This window comes from Geotrypetes seraphini, chromosome 3, assembly GCF_902459505.1.
Source record: "Geotrypetes seraphini chromosome 3, aGeoSer1.1, whole genome shotgun sequence".
Taxonomy (NCBI): Eukaryota; Metazoa; Chordata; class Amphibia; order Gymnophiona; family Dermophiidae; genus Geotrypetes; species Geotrypetes seraphini.
The window spans coordinates 181,777,872-181,801,925 of NC_047086.1; the positions used below are offsets into that span (position 1 = coordinate 181,777,872).

General features: G+C 42.5%; 1 protein-coding gene across 3 annotated transcripts in view; it reads left to right on the top strand.

The window, feature by feature from the left end:
* ARID1B (AT-rich interaction domain 1B) overlaps nt 1–24,054 on the top strand; it is a 938,949-nt gene that overhangs the window by 121,782 nt on the left and 793,113 nt on the right. For 2 of the 3 annotated variants that reach the window (XM_033937003.1, XM_033937004.1), the window contains exon 2: nt 22,341–22,541. The exons of the other annotated variant lie outside the window; for it this stretch is intronic. In XM_033937003.1, coding sequence (XP_033792894.1) covers nt 22,341–22,541 — 201 coding nt within the window. The remainder of the gene's footprint in view (nt 1–22,340; nt 22,542–24,054) is intronic. 3 annotated transcript variants of the gene reach the window in all.

Below are 24,054 nucleotides of genomic sequence, written 5' to 3' on the forward strand. Positions count from 1 at the left end.
CAACTCCTCCTTCGCCTTGTCGCTCAGCTCAGAAAGACCAATCCAACTTGCTCCAAAGCCACGCTGATGAATACTGACTGAATGTAGGTTTACCGTTCAGCATTTGTACTTAACAGACATTTTGTATTTACTGTGGAATAATGACATTAGTTACCAATCATCAGTGAACATTGAACAATCTACTATAATAAAACCCTAAGCGCGCATGCACACTCTTACCAGCATGTTCCATTTTCCGTGATCAGTAGGTCCCCGCAGGTAGGAGTGCGCATGCGTGCTTAGCTGTGGCAGTGGCCGATTGACGGAGGCAGCAAACACGCCGTGACTCCCCCCTCCTTTACCCACCGCTAGAGAAACATCGCTATGGCTTGCCGTATTGGACCGCGAGGAGGAGTGCTGGTGGCGGTTGCGTGCACAGAATTGGTGCTCGGGGGCAAGGAAAATGGGAGACAGGCCTTATTTGCACTCTTATACCTGGTGGCCGCCAGACAAATTGGAAACCGCTGGCCTCCCTGCTCTCCACCTCGCACAGAGCTCCATACAGGAAAAACGGCACTAAGGGCCGAAGTTTATTTTTAAGATTAAAGGTGCTGCGGCGGCTCCTCTCACAAGCCACACCTGCATCAGAGAAGGCTTCCGACGCAGGCAGAGATTGTGAGAGGAGCCGCGGCGGCACCTTTAAACTTAAAAATAAACTTCTACCGTTTTTCATGCTGTGCTCTCTCTTTCAGTGAATGAAGCATTGCGGCACCGAACAGTTTTGTTGAAGCAACCAATTTGACATCAGTGTGTCTATTCTGGAGGAGTGAGATCTCCTTGACCACAGTGAGTGCAATGGTAGGCCAGACCGCGAGAAACGAGGGGGGGGGTTGGGGAAAATGCTGCTGCTGCTGCGCAGGGACCTGGAGGGGAAGGGAAATACCGCTGCTGCTGCTCAGAAAAGTGGAGGGGGAGAAAAATACTGCTGCTGTTGCTGCACAGGGAAGTGGGATGGAGGGAGGGAAATGCTGCTGCACAGGGAAATGGAGGGGAGGGAATGCTGCTGCGGCTGCTGCACAGGGAAGTGGGGGGGAGGGAAATGCAGTTGCTGCTGCACAGGGAAGTAGGGTGGGGGAAGAGAAATGCTGCTGCACAGGGAAATGGAGGGGGAGGGAATGCTGCTGTTGCTGCTGCACAGGGAAGTGGGGTGGGGGAGGGAAATGCTGCTGCACATGGAAATGGAGGGGGAGTGAAAGCTGCTGCTGCACAGAAAAGTGGGGTGAGGGAAATGCTGCTGCACAGGGAAATGGAAGGGGAGGGAATGCTACATAGGGGCAGGGAGAGAGACAGATATAAAGAAAGACAGACAGACAGCGAGAGGGAGTGAGAAAGAAGAAAGGAAGAAAGACACAGGGGCAGGAAGAGGGACAGAAAGACAGACAGAGAAATGGGGCCAGGGAGAGAGAAATACAGCAGGAGGTAGAGAGAAAGAAAGAAAAATAGACAGACAGACATCTATTCTAGCATCCGTTAATGTAACGGGCTTAAAGACTAGTGCTTAATAAATTATTAGACCACCAAGGCTATTTCAGCTGTAAGTAACACAGTATGTATTTTAACTTCTTTTCTCCCAATTCAGGTTTAGATGGAAAATTAGTATAAATTCTGTTCTTGCATTTTGCGTATTAAAAATCATTGAGCGACCTCTAAATGTTTACTAAAAGACTTATAATTTGGTACAATTACAGTGGCCAAACAGAGAACCAAAATAGACTTGTGGAGGTCATGTCTCATGAACTTGATTTGTTTTGGACCACCCTATACACCGTGCAAATCTGCCCACTACCGGCTTTAGCTCTTCACAGTTGGAGTCACCATCTAAACTCCATTTGACACATCAAACAAGACATAAGCAACCACAGTTTTGTTTGTTATCCTATTCATTTTTTATTTAGAGATCCTCTGTGTTTATACCACACTTTTTTGAATTCTGTCCACTAGAAGGGCAATTTAGGCACTTACCATCCTCTTTTTTTTTTTTATAATATCATGTTTATTAAGACAAGAAACGCAAGGACAGTCACTGGCAACAACGATACAGAGAAAGGGCATTGCAAATATAAAGAAACAGAACAATGTACATGGGGCGCTGAGCCATAAATCTACAGAACAGTGCGCACCCCCTAACAAACCTAACATGAGGGTGCAGAATCATAAGCAGTAAACAAATACAAAAGCGTAGATAGGCAATGCGGTATGAAACGGAGGCCCTTTGCCCCAATAAAGATCATATAAGTAGCAATAAGAGATAACAGTGAACCGTCCAGCAACTCTCGCCTAAAATTTCTAATTAGAAAGAACTGCAACAACAACAAGGATCCCCAAACGATCCACCACAACCACACAACATGCATACCTCAATCAGAATCATTTGAACCTCCAAACACACCTCAAACATTCCAACAGACTCACACATATATTACGTCTATGTATTGGACATGAGTCATCTGAGCAAGAAAGGAATGGTACTCAAGTGTGCAATATTAACACATGCAAATACTCAAACTGGGGACCTGCAGCACCGGAACAGAGAGAAGAGTACATGATGGAAACAGGACAATATAGAGTTATGATATACAGAGCTACGATATACAGATATATAATATACAGATGTATGATATACAGATTTACAGATTCAGGGGGGCCGTGCACATACACTGCAGGAGCTTGTTCTACGGAGTGGCTAAGCCAACAGATCTAGAGATTTCCTTCAAAGTGAGCAATATAATTTCCAATGGGGCTGGGGTCGGGACGCAAAAGTGTCCAATTCAAACCGTGCTTGGAGTTGCATCCGTGCTGCCCACATGCAATAGGTCGGGACCTCCTCAGAAGCCCAATACTTCAAGATGAGCTGTTTGCCTACCAGGAGCGTGTGGAGGATGAATTTGTGAGCTGGAAAATCCAGTCCCTGTTGGGTAAAATCCGTGACATCTCCCAATAGTAGGGCGGGGGGGGGGGGGGGTTCCAGGGCACGGTACGTTGCAATACATTCGCCAAGTGGAGCTGTACCTGGCTCCAGAAGTGCAGTTTGGGGCAAGTGAAAAATGAATGGACATGGTCACCCTTGTGGGATGTGCAATTGGTGCATGTATCAACGCTCTATAAGCCCATGTGATAGCCCCTAGCTCTAGTGATATAATACCGATGTAAGATTTTGTATTGTGTTTCCTGCAGGCCCGCGGCCTTCACATATAAGTATAGAGTTTGAAACAGGGGCTTAAGGTCATCTATAGTTACCTGCACGCCTAGCTCTGTGGACCACTCACCCCCCAAAACCCGAAGGCATCCCTCTCCTAAATGATCTCTACCCGCCTTATACCATGTGGAAATCTTGTTAGATGCAGTAGGGGTAGCGAGAAAGACTAAGTCCAAAGGGCCGCATCTCCAGTTATCCCCATGCTGGCGTACCCAGGAGTGAAAATAGTGGTGAATTTGCAGATAAGTGTACATGTGTGCAGGGGGTAGACGCCATGCTAGCCGCATTTGTGCAAAAGAGGGGAATTCCCCCCCACCTAAAGCCAAAACATCCCCCATAGTCGTGGTGCGGGCGGTGCGATCTCTCAGACACGCCAGACCCCCCACTCCGGAGGCAAAGTCAGGATTCCTTAGAAGAGAGAGAAACTGGGATGCAGCAGGCAACCTATTCTGAAGACTACGCCACCAACGCCACGCTCGTCTAAAAGGGAGAAGGAAAGGTAAAATAGTTGAGCGGGACTGCGCACCCCCTCCTCCGCCCCATGGAGAAAAGAGGAGAAAGACCAGGGTAGGCAGCATTCCTCTAGTAAAGAATCAGGGGAGTAGCGGCGCGAGGAAACCAGTTGTTCGTGAATCCAACGAAGGAGCGCGGCGACATTATAGATACGTAGGGAGGGCAAGCCCAGTCCCCCCCGATCTCGACTCTGGGTTAATTTAAGTGAGTTAATACATGCCCTCCTCCCCTTCCACACAAAGGAGCAAATGATGGACTGATAGACGCGCTCGTCTGCACGAGTAATCCAGACGGGTATAGTTTGTAGTGGGTAGAGCAATTTCGGGAACATCACCATTTTAACCCTGTCCTTGAGATAGGAGTCCAACATGGCTGATAAAGGTTCCAATATTGACCCTATACCTGAGACTATTGGTCTACCTGGAGGGTTGATCCAGTGAGAGATATTCAGGACGTCATTTCAAGCATTTTGGTGCAAGGGTTGGAGATGGGAGTCATAACTGAGAGGGAGTATAGGTTTTTACATTGCAAGTATCCTAAAACCCCAGTTATTTACTTTGTTCCAAAAATTCACAAATCACTCATCAACCCTCCAGGTAGACCAATAGTCTCAGGTATAGGGTCAATATTGGAACCTTTATCAGCCATGTTGGACTCCTATCTCAAGGACAGGGTCCCCCTTGCACCTTCATACGTCTTGGATTCAGCCAGCATGATAAAATTCTTGGCAATGTTCACCAACATCACACAAGGTGCTATACTGTTTACTTTAGACATTACAGCCCTATACACAAATATACCACAACATGATGCCATTGATATCATCAAGGACGAATTGCAGATGCTGGACATCCCGGCTATTAAAATTAAATTTTTGACGGACTTGGCTTCAATCGCTTTGGGCATGAATTATTTTCAGTTTGGCGAAGTGTTTTATAAACAGATTAAAGGTACCGCCATGGGAGCCAAAATGGCTCCATCTATTGCCTGTCTCTACGTATCCAAATTTGAAAAAACTTTTTTGTATCCATCAATTTATTGGCAATATTTGACATTTTGGAAACGTTATATAGATGATATTTTTGGTATATGGACAGGCACAGCAGAAGAATTGGATCAATTTTTAGGATGGTTGAATAGCTGTGACGTTAATCTGCAGTTTACCTTACATAAAGATTATCACCAAGTACCTTTTTTGGACATTAATATTCAGTTGAGCAATGGGAGTTTTCAAACAAGCATTTACCGAAAACCTACCGACCGTAACAATCTTCTTCAATATGAAAGTTTTCATCCGAAACATTTAAGGGATAATATCCCAGCGGGTCAATTCTTGAGGCTCCGAAGACTGTGTACTTCCACACAGGATTACATTGTTAAGGCAGAAGCTATGAAAGCCAGGTTTGAAGAAAAGGGGTACCCCGTCTCTGTTATCAAGAAAGCATACAAGAGGGGTTTGTACGCCAACCGCTCTTTATTATTAGAAACACAACCCAAAAGTGATGACCAATCTCTAGTATGTGTTTTACCTTACTCGCAACTGGCATTTCACATCAAACGTACCATTAAACAGCATTGGGACGTTATGCAATACCATCCAGAGTTTCAGGAACCCCCCCGATTTGCATTTTCCAGAAATCAAAATTTAAAGCAAAAGCTGGTTCATTCCCAGTTTAAACACCCTCTTCAGGATACTTCCATTGACATGAGTGGGCATCATCCATGTGGGCACTGCAGAATGTGCCAGTACAGTGTTCCCTTACAGCACATGAACTTGATCACTAAAAGAAAATTTAGCTACACAGCTTCAGACTGCAACACAAAACAAGTTGTGTACATAATACAATGTCCCTGTGGATTAAGGTATGTGGGCTGCACAGTACGCAGTGTTAAGACAAGGATAGGTGAGCACATTAGCAGGATAAACTCTGGTATACAAGAAGCTCCCCTTGTACAACATTGGATGCAACAGCAACATGATATTTCCAGTTTGAGATTCTCAGTACTTGACACAGTTATTACTACCAGAGGGGGTGATATACCCAAACTTCTCTGGCGTAAGGAACAGAAGTGGATCTTCGAGCTAAATACGCTCCACCCCAGTGGATTAAATAATGAGATTGAGTGGGTGGCGTTCCTGTGAATTGGAGTGCTTTTTCCTTTGTTTTTTCCTTTGTTTTTTCAACAGCTCTTTATTTACAATGACAGTGTTCTATTTCAGACATTAACCTTTTGACGTCATCATTTTTCTGACGTCATCACGTTTCGTCGGAGGTCACCCCTCCTCCTCACTGTAGTATAAAATTGGTGAGGGGGTGAGCGGTCTCCGTCGTTTGGAATCTTCAGTTTTGACAAACGGTACGTGAGTGTTTTAGTGCTCCTTCCTTGCTCCTAGGCTGCCAAGAAGCAGTATAGATTGTTCTCAGCGCATCATAAAAGTTTTTTGCGCTGTGTTTGATATAATATTTGTGGTTATTTTCAGATCATCTCTTGGGAAGATACATTTATTCCAGTGTGCAGTATTGTATTGGGTCTCCTGAAGCAGTTTATCGAAACGGGGCCACGTTGAGACCCCAGAGCCCTTACATCTACAGTCTTTAAAGTCTGCACAGATAAGTGCATGGTTCTCTGTTATTAAGCGAGAGATTTTCTAGCAAGAGATTTTCTTATGTATGACAACTTTGAACAATTTTTTGTCGACTAAGCAACTTTTTTCAAACAATTGAAGTTTTTACCAACGGTTAGAGAGTGATGTTTTATAAAGCAAATGCAATGATTGGATGGTAAACTCTTTTACCAAGGGGAGGTACTCACCCCCCTTCAGAGTTTCACTTTTTCTGAGCATTTTTCAGACGGCATTTGCTCTCTCACCACTGGTATTTATTACTATAGTCAGTTTCCTATTTATTAACATAGTTACTTCACTGACTAATATATATATATGTCCCTGTAAGCCTTTTTGACGTGCTTTTAAATATCAGCAGCAGTGGAGATCAACTGCTTTTACACCTAAGCAGCAACGAGACCAGCCACAACCACCGAGAGCACACAGACCCGATCCTACCAAGAGTGTGAACTCTTCCCCCCATGCAATCTGCTAAGAAGATCGACTGTCGGCTCCGGGCGGCTTTCCCGCAGAGGAGAGAATCCTGCATTCACCGTGGGCCTCATCTGGGGCAGTCTCCTTGGAGCGGCTGGGGCACGGGCAGTGTGTCTGGGAGGGAATGCATGGATGGGAGAACATCGCAGGGGAGGAGACATAGGCATCCTGGGACTGTCTGCCAAGTCTCTTCCCTGAAGAAGCCCTTTCTGGAAACGTCAATCGCTCCTCCTAAACTTACTTGCTCCACTTCATCACTGACGCTGAAACCGTGGATTGAAGACAAAGTTTTATTTTATTTTTCTTTCCAGCTTATGATTTATCTTTAATCTTATCTATTGTTTTGCCTTTTGTCTTTGTTTTGTTCTATTTCTATCATTTAAATTTCTCCAAAATTCTACTGTTCAACGGCTCCCCCTTCTGCTTCTATTCCTTTCTCTCCTCTCTTCTACATTCCAAAGTATTTAGATCAATGCTGTCTTGTTAAAATGTTTATTTTATTTTTATTTTTCCTCTAACTCTACTTTTCACTTCTCTATTACCCTCCAGGTACTTTAGTTAGATTGTGAGCCTTCGGGACAGTAAGGGAATTTTTCAAGTACCTTTCTTATTTCTAATCTTAATGTATATTTTCTGTAAACCGCTTAGAACCTAACGGATGTAGCGGTATATAAGAAATAAATTACATTACATTACGTTGACTTAAGTGCTTTCTTCTTTCATCTAAGTCGTTGATATCTGCTTTATAAATGTGTTGGTTATATTTTTCTGAAGGACTTTTATGACTAAATTTTCTACTTCTAGTTATGTATGGTAAATATTTTATATCTTATGGTGTCACAAACTCCTGGTTGGGGGTGGGAGAGAGGGAGGACTGTATGTTTGAAGCTAGAAGGCTTGTGCCAGAACATTTTATTACACTATGTAACAAAATTTTATTTATTTTTTGTTCCTGGGTAATAAGCATTCTCTCTTAATTGCCTTTTATGACCAGGACATTGATATTTTGACATATAACATTTTTGTAGGAGGTAGGTGCCTACTGTGCTAATTTTGGCCATAGTCCTTAGTAAAAGGGCTCCTTAGAGTAACTTCAAGAACTTGCTAGAACTTTCCATCAATATAAATAGTAGTACAGTATAACTACATTTCCCCTTCCCTATTCGCGGTTTCGGCAATCACGATTTCACATATTCGTGATTTTTTGGGGAGGGGAAAAAAAGAGAAAAATCCCACAGTTTAGCCTTCCCCCCAGCGTCCCGGCCTTACCTGGTGGACTAGCGGGCTTTTGGGGCAGGAGCGATCTTCCTACACTCCTGCCCCGTGTAGATCGCCAATAGGAAATGGCTGTGGGGAGTTCCCGTCATAGCCTTGAGAGACTACGGGAACTCACGACAGCTATTTCCTATTGGTGATCTGCACGGGGCAGGAGCGTAGGAAGATCGCTCCTGTCCTGAAAGCCCGCTAGACCACCAGGTAAGGCCGGGATGCCGGGGGGAAGACAGGAGGGAGGCGGGTATGTGTCAGAGCCGGACTTGAAGATATTCGCGGTATTTCACCATTCGCAGTCCGGCTCTGTCCCTATCTCCCGCGAATCTGGAGGGAGAAGTGTATAGAGATCTTAAGCCCACCAGCTTAGTTCAGTTCCAACTACCTAAGTCCTTTGAATTCATTAATTTTTAAGTTGGGGCCACTTTGGATCCAGTGAGCTGAAGGACAGCCACCAAATATCTTCCCTTGTAAGGTCATGACACTGCTGACCAGTGTGTGTAAACGAGATATACCCCATTAACTCACCTTCATACTATTGGGCATATCCTTAGGAGATGGACATTTCCAAATGCATTGTCTTCACCTACTGAGAAATGCCTTATCCTTCAAGTATGTGGCTCTTTTCACCATTTCCCTTTATTTCCCATTTCTGTCATGAACTTGTTAGAGAGGCATAAATTATCAGAAAAAAAAAGCCAGAATGATGATGACAGCCCTCCCATAGGTGTCCGAAGGCCTCCATTGGCCCCCTTGGCCTTGCATTGAAGAACAGTGGCCTAAGTGGTAACATATCTGCATTGTTTTAGATGGCATCCAGAGACTGCAAAAACAATAAAGAAGACGCTGATATCCCATGGAGTAAGCCAGGCAATCAGAGTAGAGTAGGAATCAAAACAGGCTGTGAAGGGGACACACAGGACTCAACACAGACTGTGTTTCGGCAGAAACCCTTTATCAGGAGTCCAATACAAATTCAAATATCCACAAAGCTGTATATAGAAGTAACAAAATATTCATCATAAGACTGCACTATGGGGTCCTTTTACAAAGGCGCGCTAGCAGATTTAGCGCATGCTAAATGTTAACATGTCCATTATATTCTATGGACACATTAGCGTTTAGCGCATGCTAAATCGGCTAGCACACCTTAGTAAAAGAGGGGATATATCATGTTATGTCGATTCACACAAGAAGTGCAGGCTGCATGTGGAACTTGGGAAGTTAACAGCTTGCACCTCTTATATAGAATTGACATGACATGATATAAAAACATTGTTAGCGCTGTTAACGAGGTCTCAGGGCAGAAAGGAAACATAATTGTTAATCTCTCTTAATGGATTTTTACAGCTATTGAATCTTCAGTTCTTTCACATGGACTTTCCTTTGTTCCTACAAAAACTTTTGATTATTTCCAATTTCAAATTGATCTGAGCGTTTTATTAGACATCTGTCTCTTCAGTTGTTTTTTGATTACAAAAAAGCCTGCATATGATAGATATATTGTGAGAAATAAATCTCTCTGGTCTCCTTTGGTATGTTTGGATCTTATTATTGCTACTTTCATAAAGCTTGTACTATAGGATGGATTTGCTGAATGGAGACATTGGAAGGGTAGGAATAATTTGACTAAGAACGAATAAGAGGCGTTACTGTCTTTGCGTGAGGATGAATCTGGTTTTAAATAAATCTGACAACAATAAGGAGGTTTTACAACAACTTTCAGACTGTCATGCATACCAGCTATTGAATGATAATCCAACTTCTTTTCTCCAGCATCACCTTATGGATTGCACTCAGGAAGCCTTTGATGAAAGTTTTTTGACTAAAGCTGAGTTTCAATTTTTTTTTTAATTCAAAATTTCCCTCAGTGCCTTATTCATAAGAGTTTAACTAATCCACCAGGATGCCCTATTGTATAAGAACATAAGAATAGCCTTACTGAGTCAGATCAGTGGTCCATCTAGCCCCGTAGCCCATTCTCACAGTGGCAATCCAGGTCACTAGTACCTGGCAAAACCCCGAAGAGTTAGCAACATTCCATGTTACTGATCCAAGGCAAGCAGTGGCTTCCCCCATGTTTTTCTCAATAACAGACTATGGACTTTTCCTCCAGGAAATTGCCCAAACCTTTCTTAAAACCAGCTACGCTATCCACTCTTACCACAACATCTGGCAATGTATTCCAGAACTCAACTATTCTCTGAATGAAAAAATATTTCCTCCTATTGGGTTTTAAAAGTATATCCCTGTAACTTCATCAAGCGTTCCCTAGTCTTTGTAATTTTTGACGCAGTGAAAAACTGATCCACTTGTATCAAGTTTCAAGTTTCAAGTTTATTAGGATTTTTATATACCGCCTATCAAGGTTATCTAAGCGGTTTTTACAATCAGGTACTCAAGCATTGTACCTGTTCTACTCCACTCAGGATTTTGCAGACTTCAATCATAGCTCCCCTCAGCTGCCTGTTTTTCAAGCTGAAGAGCTCTAACCTTTAATTTCCTTTTGGAGCCTGTTTCAGAACATCTGGATTTCTGTTTGAAACCAATTGTACAATCAAATGCTACTTACATTAAAGACATTTTTGCTCCCTCAGTAGCGTGTCTTTATATGATTGAATTTGGAAACAGTTTTTTACAGAGCCATCATGGGAGAGTTATAGCTACAGTTGGCATCGTCATATTGACAATGTGTTCGTCTTGTGGAAGGGGGATGAACAACATCTGGCATTGTTTTTTGAATGGCTGAATAAGCAAGATGTTCTTATCAAGTTCACGATGCAGTCTTCAAGACCTACTATACACTTAACTTGATGTACAAATACAGCAGGATGAATGCTTTTTTACTACTAAAGTATATGTGAAACATATGGATAAAAATACTGTACTTCAATATGGCAGTTGTCATTTGTCCTCCCTTAAGAACAGTCTGCCATTTTCACAATTTCTGAGATACCATCATATCTGGACTAAGACTAAAGATTTTAAACAACAATCAAAAGCTGTTGAAACTCAACTAATGGGTCAGGTGTATCACAAGAAAGATTTGTCCCATGCATATAAAAGAGACAAATATCATTATGAGAATGGTTGCTGCAAGTTAAGGATAAAAAATGAGAACCTGATGTTTCTTTGCAAACTTGTTCTTTGAAATGCAAGAAAGGTTCTCAAAGGATTGTACAGATTTTGAAAACTCATTGGCAGTGCAAACTGATCCGTGTTTTGCTGATTGTTCGCTACGCATTACTTTTGTAAGGGGCAAAAATATTGGTGAACTAGTACGGTATAAGAATATGAGAACGCCTCCGATTGATGAATCGGGTCATTTTTCTTGTGGCCACTGTAAATCTTGTTTCTAGAACCCAGTGGATAAGAATATCTACAGGTCAAAATACCACACTGATTGTCAGCGTTCGTTTGTGGTATATATTATTATATGTCGTTGTCCTAAAATCTATATTGGGAAGACCGTTTGACCATTGAAACTGTGACTCAGTGACCATAGATTTCGTATTATAAATGAAAGGAAGGAGTCTCCTATTGTGTTGCATTGGGTTTTTTTTTAATATCATGTTTATTGAGGTCATCGTGTTGCATTGTATGGAGTCATCTCATTTGTTTGAATAGCTATGCTACTGGGTAATTAATTATGTAGCTGAGAGTAGGGATTGGGGTAAAATTTTATTAAGACTTGAGCAGCATTAGATTTACAGCCTACAATCTCTCCATCCAATGGGTTTAAATTCAGCCTTGGAATGGAAAGTTTTTCTTTAAAAGTTTTTCTTTACAATGCCATTTGGCCAATAAGATTTCTTTGTGTCATGGTCAATTATGATTGGCTGGTTGATTTGTCAGTGTCCTTTAAATTCTACCGCCATTTTGAAGATTTTGATGGAAGATATACGGCATGTTAAGCGCCTAGATCCTATATGGTAAGATTGCTTTAACTTATAATTTGTTTTTGAATGTATTTTGAGGAACTTTTGGCTGCCAGTTCCTCTATGATTTGTCTTTGTAATTCTCCTGGTTTTTTTTACAGTGCAAATAGTAGTTGTTTGGAAAATATACAAACAGCAGATTAGGTGGTAACTTTTTTCTGATGAAGCTTGACATGAAACGGGTACTTCGTTGAGTTATAAAAGCTACTACTTAAGTGGAAGCACGTGCTTTATTTGAATTTTGTTGGCTGAAATATTTATAATATATTGTCAGTGAATTTTTTTATATTTTTGCACGTAAATTGTTTCAATGTTATTGCAGTATCAAAATTTATTGCATGGGAGGTTTTTCTGATTCATGATGGGTGTGCTAGATTTACCTACGGTGAGTTGAATTAAGCAACCCATTTGGTTGGCACTACTGAAAACTTTTCCTTCTACTTATTTATTTAATTTTACTTATTTATTGTGTTTGGGATTACAAGCCTTCTTAATCTTTGTTTGGGTTTTGTGAGCTTACATTGTTTTCATTACCTTAATTTCATTTTGTTGTTCTACAGGATGGCACAGAGGGGAAAAGAGAGCCATGAAGTTTGCTATCTTGAGAATATGCCAGGAATCTACTGACCACTTGATCAACTGCTACTTCTGCATGGTGGGCTCTTCAAAAAGTTGAACTGGCAAGCATGCATTTTCAATCACATATGCAGACATTCCTTCATCCATCGCCCCAGCACCACATTCCCCTGAGCTCCCCATACCCCCTCCCCCAGAGAGAGAGCGAGCAGCAAGTCAGAGAGTGAGGGAGACATTGTAAATCTAGTTTACAATATCAGTGATGCAGCTGATGAAAGAAACCCATATTGTCCTCAATGACTTGATCAGAGATCTTGGTCTCACCAAGTCCAGTGCCAAGCTTTTGATGTCTATGATCAAGCAGTGGAACTTGTTGGATGAAAGTGTGAAAGTCACATATCAGAGGAAGTGTCACCAAACTTTTTCCACCTTTACCCATCAAGATGGTCTCTGCTTCTGCCACAATGTGACCAATCAGTTTGAGGCAATTGGAATTGCCTGCTCAAAAGAGTGGTGTCTCTTCATTGAAAGCTCAACCAGGCACATCAAAGCTGTGCTGCTCCATAACAGGAACAAGTACCCGTCTCTTCTACTGGCTCAGTGCACCTGAAAGGATTACAACATAATCAAGACCTTACATGTGATGAGTATAGTTGGGAAGTCATTGAACACTTCAAAATGGTGGCATTCCTAATGGGTCTCCAAGACCGTTTTACCAAGTTTCCCTGCTATCTCTGCCTTTGGGATAGCAGGGACACAAAGATGCACTATCAAAGACGGGACTGGCCACAGCGGACCGAGTTCTCTTTGGGAAAACACAATGTCAAATGGGAACCACTGGTGGACCCCCAGAAGGTGCTGATGCCACCACTGAACATCAAATTGGGCCTAATGAAACAATTTGCCAGAGCTCTAGATAAGGAGTTGGCAGCCTTCAAGTACCTTCAAGATATCTTCCCTAATCTGTCTGAGGCAAAGGTCAAAACTGGTGTCTTTGTCGGACCACAGATAAAGATGATCCTGGAGTACAAGGAGAAAATGGTATGCAACAGCTTTGTCACAGTGGTTTGGAGCTTCCTGGGCAATTACAAGCCTGAATTACAGTAAAATGGGCTGTAGTAAAGTCCGTGTCCTTGATGCTCGTCTTGAGACATTCAAGGAGAACATGGGAGCATACTCAGAGGAGCAAAGTTAGCTCTTCCACCAGGACATACTTGACTTTAAATGTCGCTACTAAGAACAATATAATGAAAACATGATGGGAGACTACATCTAGGGTCTGATTTCGTGAAAATACTTACAATATGATCGCAAATCTCAAAAAACTACTCAATTCTAAATCTTATGTGGTCATCTTTGTATAATTTCAATATAAATACATGTTAATTATGATTAATATATTGTTTTTATGACTTTATAAGAATGACAAGATGAAAATTTGATATTATGCTTTAAATAGATAAATTGCAAAATTTGACTATCCTGATCACAAAAGCAGTGTTTTATGGAAATAACAGACATTTTCTGTACTTTTTAGGCATGAGCAATTAGTAAATTATACTTACTGCCCAGGAACAAAAATCGTGCTACATTGTACCAATTCAGCATGAATTGTGTCTGTCTAGCTGCTACAAAGTAGACAGTAGTTTGACTAAATCTTTAATCAGTAGTATCTAGTGTTCATTCTCCAATTTGAGGAGTTATAAGGGAAATGATTGATGGCTCAGGGATTGCACAGAATTGTCGGGAATAAGCTGAATGGACACGCTGTCCATTCTTTGATGTCTAACATACTTTTGTCTTGAATTTCCTGACCAAGCACTTTTGACAAAGATGACTTTTTCCAAGAAATTGAAATCTCTTAAAGTCAGAACTGATCAAACTCTACTCTTCACAAGCTGTAAGCTTAATATCCCTTTTCTCGAGAAACAGACTTAGTTGTGAATGAAACTGATTTAGATAAAACATACTTCTTTTCTATCCTGCACCTTTTATTCTGTTATCATAGAAGAATGTCCAGTTTTAAAGTCTGCTGAAGTTCCACCCAAACGCACTTCCAACGTGTGCTCCCTTGCAATTTAGACAAACTGCGGAGTAAAATGTCCCAATTCTGAGTTTTGGAAATTGCAACTTAAGACATTTTGGCAAGAAAAACATCATTGGTCACCTATGTCTTAGTGCCCTGTATAGATGCTAAGACATGGTTGATGTTGTCATATGTGTAAGTGCCTTTAGTGGTATTTAATCACATTCACCCTATAATGCTCTTTATGGACTATGAGCATGAAAATATTCTGCCAGCATGTCCTATATACTGATGGTTTCTGTTAGTTTATAATACTTTATTTTATTTATTTGATTTTAATTATAATTTGTTTTTGGATGATACCGCAGAGCATGTGTATAGGGGAAGCTTAGACCTGTTAATATGCAAACAAAAGTAGACTATTAAAAAAAGCACACTTTTAAAATAAATATCAATAAAGAAAGCATTAAAAACAAAAGTACACGGTGTGTCATGTATCCTTAATAATAATTTTAGCACTCCCCAATACACTGTGTGTAAATATGTAGCATTTTTAAACATATACCTGTGTACTACATTCTTCTAATTTATCCAACATTGTTTAACACTTGTAGGTTTTCCTCTCCTGGGATACCACAGATTTCTCAAAAGGGGTCAGAAATCTAATGCAGTAAATACTCGTAACGAAAGAAATCCACTGTATGTTTAGGTTGTGTGCACCTCCGAATTGGTCTCTGTGTACCATGTGCGTGCTATTTTTTGCTCAAAATGTCCTTACATGCTGTTTCCTGGAAAGGAAAGAACGCTTTACAAATAATGTTGCTTTCTAAATATTTTTCAGCCCCCTGCTATTGTTCCTGTGGTGTGCATTTGCTAGTAATAGATGGTTTTCGTTTGTAAATTTGAGCACAATTTTGCTGCTCCTCTGGTGAGCAGTTCTGAATAATTATGTATTGGTTACCAGGCAGTGATCAAGTACAGCAGAAGCTTTAAAGTGGCCCCCACCAGGCATGCAGTTCATCTCAGTGCAGTAATTTATTTAAGCCAGTGTGAAATTTTCATCTATGACAAACACTCTCACTTTGTGTCTATAGCACTTGGAAGGTCCTTTATACAGTATATATCCAGTAGGAGAGAGTGGTTTAGGAAGTGCTGGAAGATCAGTACTACCGTATTTTTTGCACCATAAGACACTTTTTTTCCACCCAAAAGTGCAGGGGTCTCAAAGTCCCCCCTTGAGGGCCGCAATCCAGTCGGGTTTTAAGGATTTCCTCAATGAATATGCATGAGATCTATGTGCATGCACTGCTTTCAATGCATATTCATTGGGGAAATCCTGAAAACCCGACTGGATTGTGGCCCTCAAGGAGGGACTTTGAGATCCCTGCAAAAGTGGATGGAAATGCGGTGCATCTTATGCAGCAAAGATACCTTTTTTAAAACACTCCCCATCCCGTCGTACCTTTTAAAATGTCCCTTATAGCCTGGTGGTCCAGCAGAGTATCGGCCGGCAGGAACGAGCTTTCCTGCCTGGGCTCACTCTGCTTTCTGAATGGCTGCTATCAGTTCTCGCGGAACTGGTGAAAACTGAAGGTAGCCATTCAGAAAGTAGCGCAGGACTAGGCAGGAACGAGCTCCGATCCCCGCTGCCACTGCTTGACTCTCGCTGTCACCCAACCGCCGCCACCTTCAACTTCATGCTCGGTGTCCTGTACATCCTGCTGCCCTGCCTTCACCAGGGGAGCGCACAGGAGCAAGGTTAGGGCCCGATCACGGGGCTGGGGGGCGCGCAAAGCAAGCTGGTAGAAAACAAAGAGCGGAGGGAGGGAGGCTGCAGGGTTCTGCAGAGACGTAAGGAGGCTACGATCCTGGGGGCTTTTGTCTGGAGAAGGGAAAAGTCGCAGCTGCTGGGGGTGGGGAGAGAATGCCGCTTACATTGTTTCTTGTACTGGCATCCTCCTTGCTTTAAAACAGCTCGGTATTGCAAGCCCCTCTGCTCTAGCCCCCCCCCCCCCCCATTATTTGGGTTAATATGGTAGGGCTGGAAGGGATAAAAAGACCACTGCTCCTACACTCCCCAGGAAAGATTTGGATTCGGGCAATTGGGGAGGAAGGAGGGATGGGGGTATTTTCCATCGTTTTCTCTAATCCTTGGAAGGGGGTGGAGGGTGATTCTTCCTCAGGTACCATAAGAGTCCAGGTCCCTGATGGAGGTAATAGAGTTTTCACATATTTGGGGTGAATGAGGTTTGGGAGGGTAGGGGGATAGCCTGGCAGGGAGGGGGGACAGGTGCAGAGCCTGGCAAGGAGTGTGGGGTTGGGTGCAGAGCCTGGCAGGGAGTGAGGGGGGCTTGGTACAGAGCCTGGTATATATTAGTACACAATTTGGTTCAGATTGTTTTTTTTTCTTGTTTTCCTACTCTAAATCTAGGATATGTCTTATAGTCAGGTGCGTCTTATGGAGTGAAAAATATGGTAATTCCAAGAGAAACAAGATAAATTGGATTTCTGGCTAGTACCAAATTAGAAGCCATTTTTTAGCTTGTTTTTCTTTCCATTATGCTGTTTCCTTTCATCATCCAATGAATGAGTGAATTAGGTCAAACAATGTGACGCTAACAAACTTGATCCGTATTTGAGAAAAGCTGGGTAAAGTGGAGGGAGGGCAGATATATTTAACATTCATGCAAACCACACTGCTATTTTTCCAATTTTTTTTTTTTTTTAAAGGTTGTGTTTTTTCCTTTTGATTTTCCTTAGCTTCAAGAACATATTTTCTATTGGATCTTCCTTATTGAGGTCTATATAGCGCTATTTTGATTATTGCATGACACCTCTCTTTATATTTTTATTTATGAAATGTGCTTTACTGTTCAAGTGGAATACATATACATTTTGTTGGAGAAGCTGCAACTAATAAAATAAAAAAGGCTAGACAACATATCTGCATATCTAATGTTAATAATAATTTAAAACAAATTGTCGGTAGATGTGGGGTTTGTTTGTTTTTTTTGTCTTGATAGGTACAATGATTGTTTTGAAAAGTTTTATTTAATGAAACTTGTCTTTTTGTCTCCTTTCCCCTATAGTGTGCTCCTTTTGCTCAATATATTATTCTCAGATGTTGAGCTAAAGTTGTTCTAGTGTTCTTTATTGTAAGGCCTGGGAGCCTGTAGCAACGTCCATCATTCAAAGTGCAGTTTCCTAATACTTCAGCTATAATATATGTGTCTAGTGGCATACCTAGGGTATGTGACACCCAGGGCTGATCATTTTTTAATCCCCCCACCGCAATATAAAACAATATTTTTAGTAATTTTATTTAATTATTTATTTTTATAGCTCACCCTCCACAAAGATCTCAGAACGGGTTATAGTTTAACATTCACAGTGTCACACTATAACATTACATAGGGTTACAACCTCTCCAACCCCATGCCGGAGCTGTGGTGTAAACAAAATTAAAAAGATATTTCCTCTCTCTGTTAGGTTCTAGCTCACGCTTGCTGTCTTAATACCAGCTCTGGGAGGATACACATTTCAAATCTGACATACTGTAATCATAAAATAGAAAATAGAATTATTTTTTTTCTCCCTTTTGTTGCCTGGTCACTTTATTATTCAAATCATTTTGGTCCTAGGCTCTGGTTTCTGTTTGTCTTCTGTTAACTTGCTCGACAGGATCTCCTGCCCATTTGACATTTTCTTCTTTCTCCGTGCTCACCACCCATCTTCTGTCTCTGTACCTTCCCTTCCATTGCCATATCCAACATTTCTGTTTTTTTCCCACTGTCTACCATGTCTCTCTCTCTCTCTCTTTTCCTGCCTTGTGCCCTGGGTCAAACCTCTCTATTCTCCTCCATGCAGTATCTCTCCCTTCTTCCCCTCCATTATCATGTGCAACATTTCTTTCTCTCTCCCCATGCACCATCTCTCCCTGCCCTCCAGCCTACGTCCAACATTTCTCCTATCTTCTCCATGCATGTCTCCCTCTCCTCCATTATATGCAGGATTTCTATTTCTTAACCTTTCTTCCTCTTTCTTGCATCTCCCTTCCTCTTCTCAAGCCCATGTCCAACAATTTTACATTCTAGAGCGCTGCCTCTAACAGCTGGCTACTGATGCTGCTGCTTTAGAAGGCAGACCCGGAAGTATGTGAGTTATCTCTTTGTCGGCAGCCTTAACTCGCTGCTCTGCTGGCGTTGGATTTTCTTCATTTCCGGTTCCGCCTGCTTCCTGCTTCCATGAAGGCAGGACTCAGCAGAGAGGAAGGCCCAACACTGGCAGAACAGCGAAGTACCCAGACCATGACACTGACCCCTCATGGTCTGCACCCAGGGTGGACTGCCCTCTCCCCCCCCTCTTGGTATGCCACTGTATGTGTCCTTGCCCCCCCCCCAAACACAGGGTCTGAGGCTTGCTGCCAGTGTAGTCTCTGGAACATTGTTTCATTTTCTTCCAGCACTATACAGCTCTTGGTAAATTTCAGCTGTGTAGTGCCCAAACTGTTAAACTGCTCTTGTGAGATTTTGATGGCAGCACAAGAATATGACTATGTCTCAAACTCACTGAGAGCTATATGCTGCTGGAAGGAGACACAATAGCTGTTCCAGAGGTAGTTACCTGCATTAAATCTCCAGGGAAGTTGGAGGGGATAGAGCTGAGGATAGGATGGTGAAAATTGACTGGTGGGAGGAGAGACAGGGATTGAGTTTGGTACGGGATCAAGGAGATCATCTATTAGAGAATTGAGGGGGGGGGGAGAAGCTGGGGAGAAAGCATGTTAAGTGAAAATATATGTGTAGGGATATAGGCTGGGGGAGAGGAGAGAGTGTATGGGTTGAGGCAGCCTAGGAGAGGGGAGAGAGAGTGTGTATGTGTTGAGAGGGAGACAGGTCAATGGAAAAAGAGGGGGAGAGATACCTGGAATTGAGGTGCAACTTTGTGGGGACTCATTTCTGCCCAGGATCGCAGTGCTATTTGACACCCTGAGCCGGAGACATCGGGAGCTGAACCTCTGCGGGCATCCGCAGAGACAGATGCCCTGACGTCACACGGGTCCTCTTCCCGCGAGTGAAAGGGACGCTGCATCTGCGGCGCACGGCTGCAGGGCGTGGCCAAAGGGGCGTGCCCTAAGGGGCGTGTTTATGCCCCTTGGGAGCCACTTGGAGACACTGGGAGACACGGGAGACACTAACTGTATGTATTGAATTTGACTAAGTATGGGGAAAAGAAAGGGGAAAGCAAAAGTGTCTACGCCTATTTTACCTGGACCCATAGATAGACACCTTGTTTCAACCAGTGTCTTAGGTCAAAGTCAAGGAGCTGACTCGCTCTCAGGGGTGTCTCTTAGCCCCCCAGAAAGAACTCCCCTGCCTCCACCAAATATTCCTGTTGGTCTGGATCCAAGTCTGGTTCCAGTTCTCAACCTGTGGGAGTATCAGAGCAACAGGTATCGATCTCATTAGTTTATGGGGTGATACTTAAAGCTTTATCCTTTCAGGATGAGACTTTATTTGCAAGAGAATCCCAGGTAGAGCCTCAGGAGGTTACTCTTAAAGACTTATGGCAGATTAATACTAGAATGGAGGGGTTATTAATGTCAGTGGTGACTCAGAATGTTAAATTTTCACAAGAAGTTATTGATACGTTGGAAAATGTTGATTCAAACTTGAAGATTATGGAAAAATGTATTAGAACAACAGAGTCTCATGTGGCTACACTGCAAGTAGTGTCTTCAACAGCAGTTAGAGATTCCCATACTACTCATATGAAATTTGAGAAAATGGAAAATATTTTAAGGGCAAAAAATCTACGATTAGTTAATTTTCCAAAAACGCAATTATTGTCCCCAGAAATACTGATTCGGAAATATTTTAAGGAAGTATTGGGGTTGGATGATCCAGAGAAATTGCCCATAACAAATTTATATTATATTCCACAGAGAAAGAAAATTCCCGCCGATTTGTATGTAGATCAGTTGGAACAAATTAAGTTTGATTTAACTGGTTTCCTGGAGAATTCACAAGATATAATTCAAACTAGATCTATCCTATTCATAACTTTTGCAAGAGAGATAGATAAATCTTTAATTAAGAAAGCTTATTTTCACAATAAGCAAATGAAATTTTGTGGAGATAATGTATTGATCTTTCCAGATGTGGCCCAAGCCACACAATTGAGAAGGAAAGCTTTTTTAGCTTTGAAATCAAGGGTGTTGACTTTGGAGGACCACATTTTATCTGAAGTTTACATGTAAATGCTTAATTAAATTTAAAGAATGTGAATATGTATACTGGGACTCTATTCAGTTGGAACAATTTTTACAACTTCATGAAACTAATTACCGTATTTTCACGAATATACCGCGCACCCGTGTAAAACGCGCACACGGGTATAGCGCGCAGGAAGCTGAAATTTTTGTAAAGAAATTAATATATAGCGCGCACACGCGTATACCGCGCATGCTGCTTCATGAATTAAAACCTCCTTCTGCCGTCCCGACTCTCCTCTCGCTGCCTTGCCCTGACTCTCCTCTTGTCCCGACTCTCCTCTGGCCCCCCCACCCTGAAGGACCGCTCGCACCCCCACCCCGAAGGACTGCTCGCACCCCCACCCTGAAGGACCGCTCGCATCCCCCCCGACGTCCGATTCATCCCCCAGCCCCTCCCGCACGAAGAAGCAGCCTACTGTTGGTTCCTGATGCCAGTGAGCCCTGCTGCTTCCTCTGCCGGCGGTCCCACCCCTTCTCTGAGCCCTGCGCTGCTTCCTCTGCCGGCGGTCCCGCCCTTTCTCTGATGTCAGAGAAGGGGCGAGACCGCGGCAAAGGAAGCAGCGCAGGGCTCAGAGAAGGGGTGGGACCGCCGGCAGAGGAAGCAGCAGGGCTCACTGGCATCGGGAATCAACGGTAGGCTGCTTCTCCGTGCGAGGGGGGGGCTGGGGGATTAATCGGACGTCGGGGGGGGGGGGTGCGAGCGGTCCTTCAGGTGGGGGTGCGAGCGGTCCTTCAAAGTGTGGGTGCGAGCGGTCCTTCGGGGTGGGGCATCAGGCTTTCAGGGATGGGGGATGAATCGGACGTCGGGGGGGGGGAACTATATAAAAAACAAATTGACAATGCGCTCACGCATATAACGCGCATGGTTATGCTCGGTTTGTAAAATCATGTATAACGCGCACGTTATATGTGTGAAAATATTTGGAGTTCAGATTTATGCACCATAAATGTTTGATTTTGGATTAGGATTATATTGAATGTATCGATTAGCTATATCAGGATATTCTCTCCCAAATATGTGGACTTGAGGAGTTTGTGAAGAATTTTTTTTTATGAAGTGTTTAATTTTTTCAGATAATGATGAAAATCTGATAAATAAAAAAAAATATTTAAAAAAAAAAATGGAAAAAGAGGGAGTTTACTGGGAAGGAGATAGGTGGCAAGAGAGAAGAGGCATGGGCCAGACCTTCAATATAGTTATACAAGTTTCTCTCTGAACCTGAGCAGGCAGACCAGGTTTATTGGAAGATGGTCCTAGTTCTCACATTGATGGACAGTGATGGAAGTGATGGACAGTGTTTTAGATAAAAGTTTTATCTAAGCTGAATACAACAATATTGTATGAATCTATCACCATAGGTTTCTTTTTTATGTGTTTTTATACAGCATTATTTATTTTTTTCAAACAGGGTAACCCAATGGATCCAATTGTGTTGAAGAGACCACAGCTGTTTGGAATGGGCAGTAACCCTTATTCCCAGGTGCAGCAAAGTACCGGCAGTCCTTATCCAGGGCAATCGTATGCATCTCCTGGCCCACAGAGATATGCCATGGGGTTGCAGGGACGAGCTCAGGGTGCCATGGGTGGAATGCAGTATCTTCAGCAGCAGGTGCGTGGCTGAAGTTCTTTTCACAACTACATTCATTTATTTCACATACAATGTGTATTATTATCATTTATTTCTATTTTTCTTTGTCTAGGATGCCAGTTCAGATTTTCTGCTTTCTTTGTGACCTAATATATTGTGTTCAATCATTTTTTAAACTATGTACTTACTCTATACATAGCATTTATTGTTTAAACCAGTGTTCTTCAACCATTTTACATCTATGGACCGGTGGAAATAAAATAATTATTTTGTGAACCGGCAGCGGACCATGGACCAGCGGTTGAAGAACACTGGGCTAAGTCGTGAAGCCAATCTCCGCCCCAGACCCCACCCCATAATAGTACTAATTATAACACTATTTTTTCCGTTCATTTTTCATATATACACACACACACAATATAATCTTATATTAACAACACATAATGGTTAACCACAAAATTAGACTACAAAAAGCACACTGTATGCTTCTCAACATTCATTCCTACCAGAACACAGATAACCCCTATGCAAATAAGAGACCAAAAACTAAAAGTACTAATATATACAAACAAACCCTAAGATGCAAGGCTCTGCATGCAATACAACCCCCAGAGAAATAGATACAAATGCATTTCTTCCGGAACAGTGCAAAATATAGACAGCAGATGTAAATTCTCAAAATTGACACAATTCAATCACTAAATTGGAAATAAAATCATTCCCCCTATCTTTGTTGTCTCCCTCCATGTTTGTTTTTTTTTTTTTTTTTTTACTAGATTTCTCTCTCTCTAATTAAAGACAAATAGTACATGACCAGCTATACTTCTACCTTCCCTATAACCGTTTACAGGGAAAAGGAGGCAATTTTAACAAAAGCTCTATCAGACACACTGAATCAGACAATTTTGCCTAACTCAGTTAATGCTTCGTTTTGTGGATGAACATTATGTAACAATGCGATTAAAAATTAAATTAATGATTGTGATATATGATTTATCCACCATGTAAAAAATTATCAGGTTAGAAAATAGGGCAGTGGAAAGCTAGCCTAGGATACTATTTAAGCAGTGAGGCCTCAAAGAGCAGGAGGGGGGAGTTTCATTATACACATGCTGCGTATGCTCCATGCTGTGCCTTACCTTCTGGCCTGCTCCCGCCTGGCCGTTTTATGCCGCCCCCGGTGTTATCTTTGGGCTGGCTCCCCTCTTTCTTACTGCCGCAGGGCACAAAGCCGCGGGCAGTGGCTCCTCGCTTGTCCCGCGCCTCATCTGGAAGCCTTCCCTTAGATGTTCGACGTCAGAAAGAAGGCTTCCGGTTCAGGTGCAGGACACATGTAGGGGCCGCTGCCCGCAGCTTTTTGCACTGCGGCAGTAAGGAAGAGGGGAGCCGGCCCGAAGATAACACCACATGGAACGCATCGTGGACTGGCGGTTGAAGAACACTGTCTCGGGCCCGATGCACGTGCTGGCCCTGCGGACCGGAAGGAAATTTCTGTGGGCCGGCGGTTGAAGAACATTGGTTTAAACATTAGTTT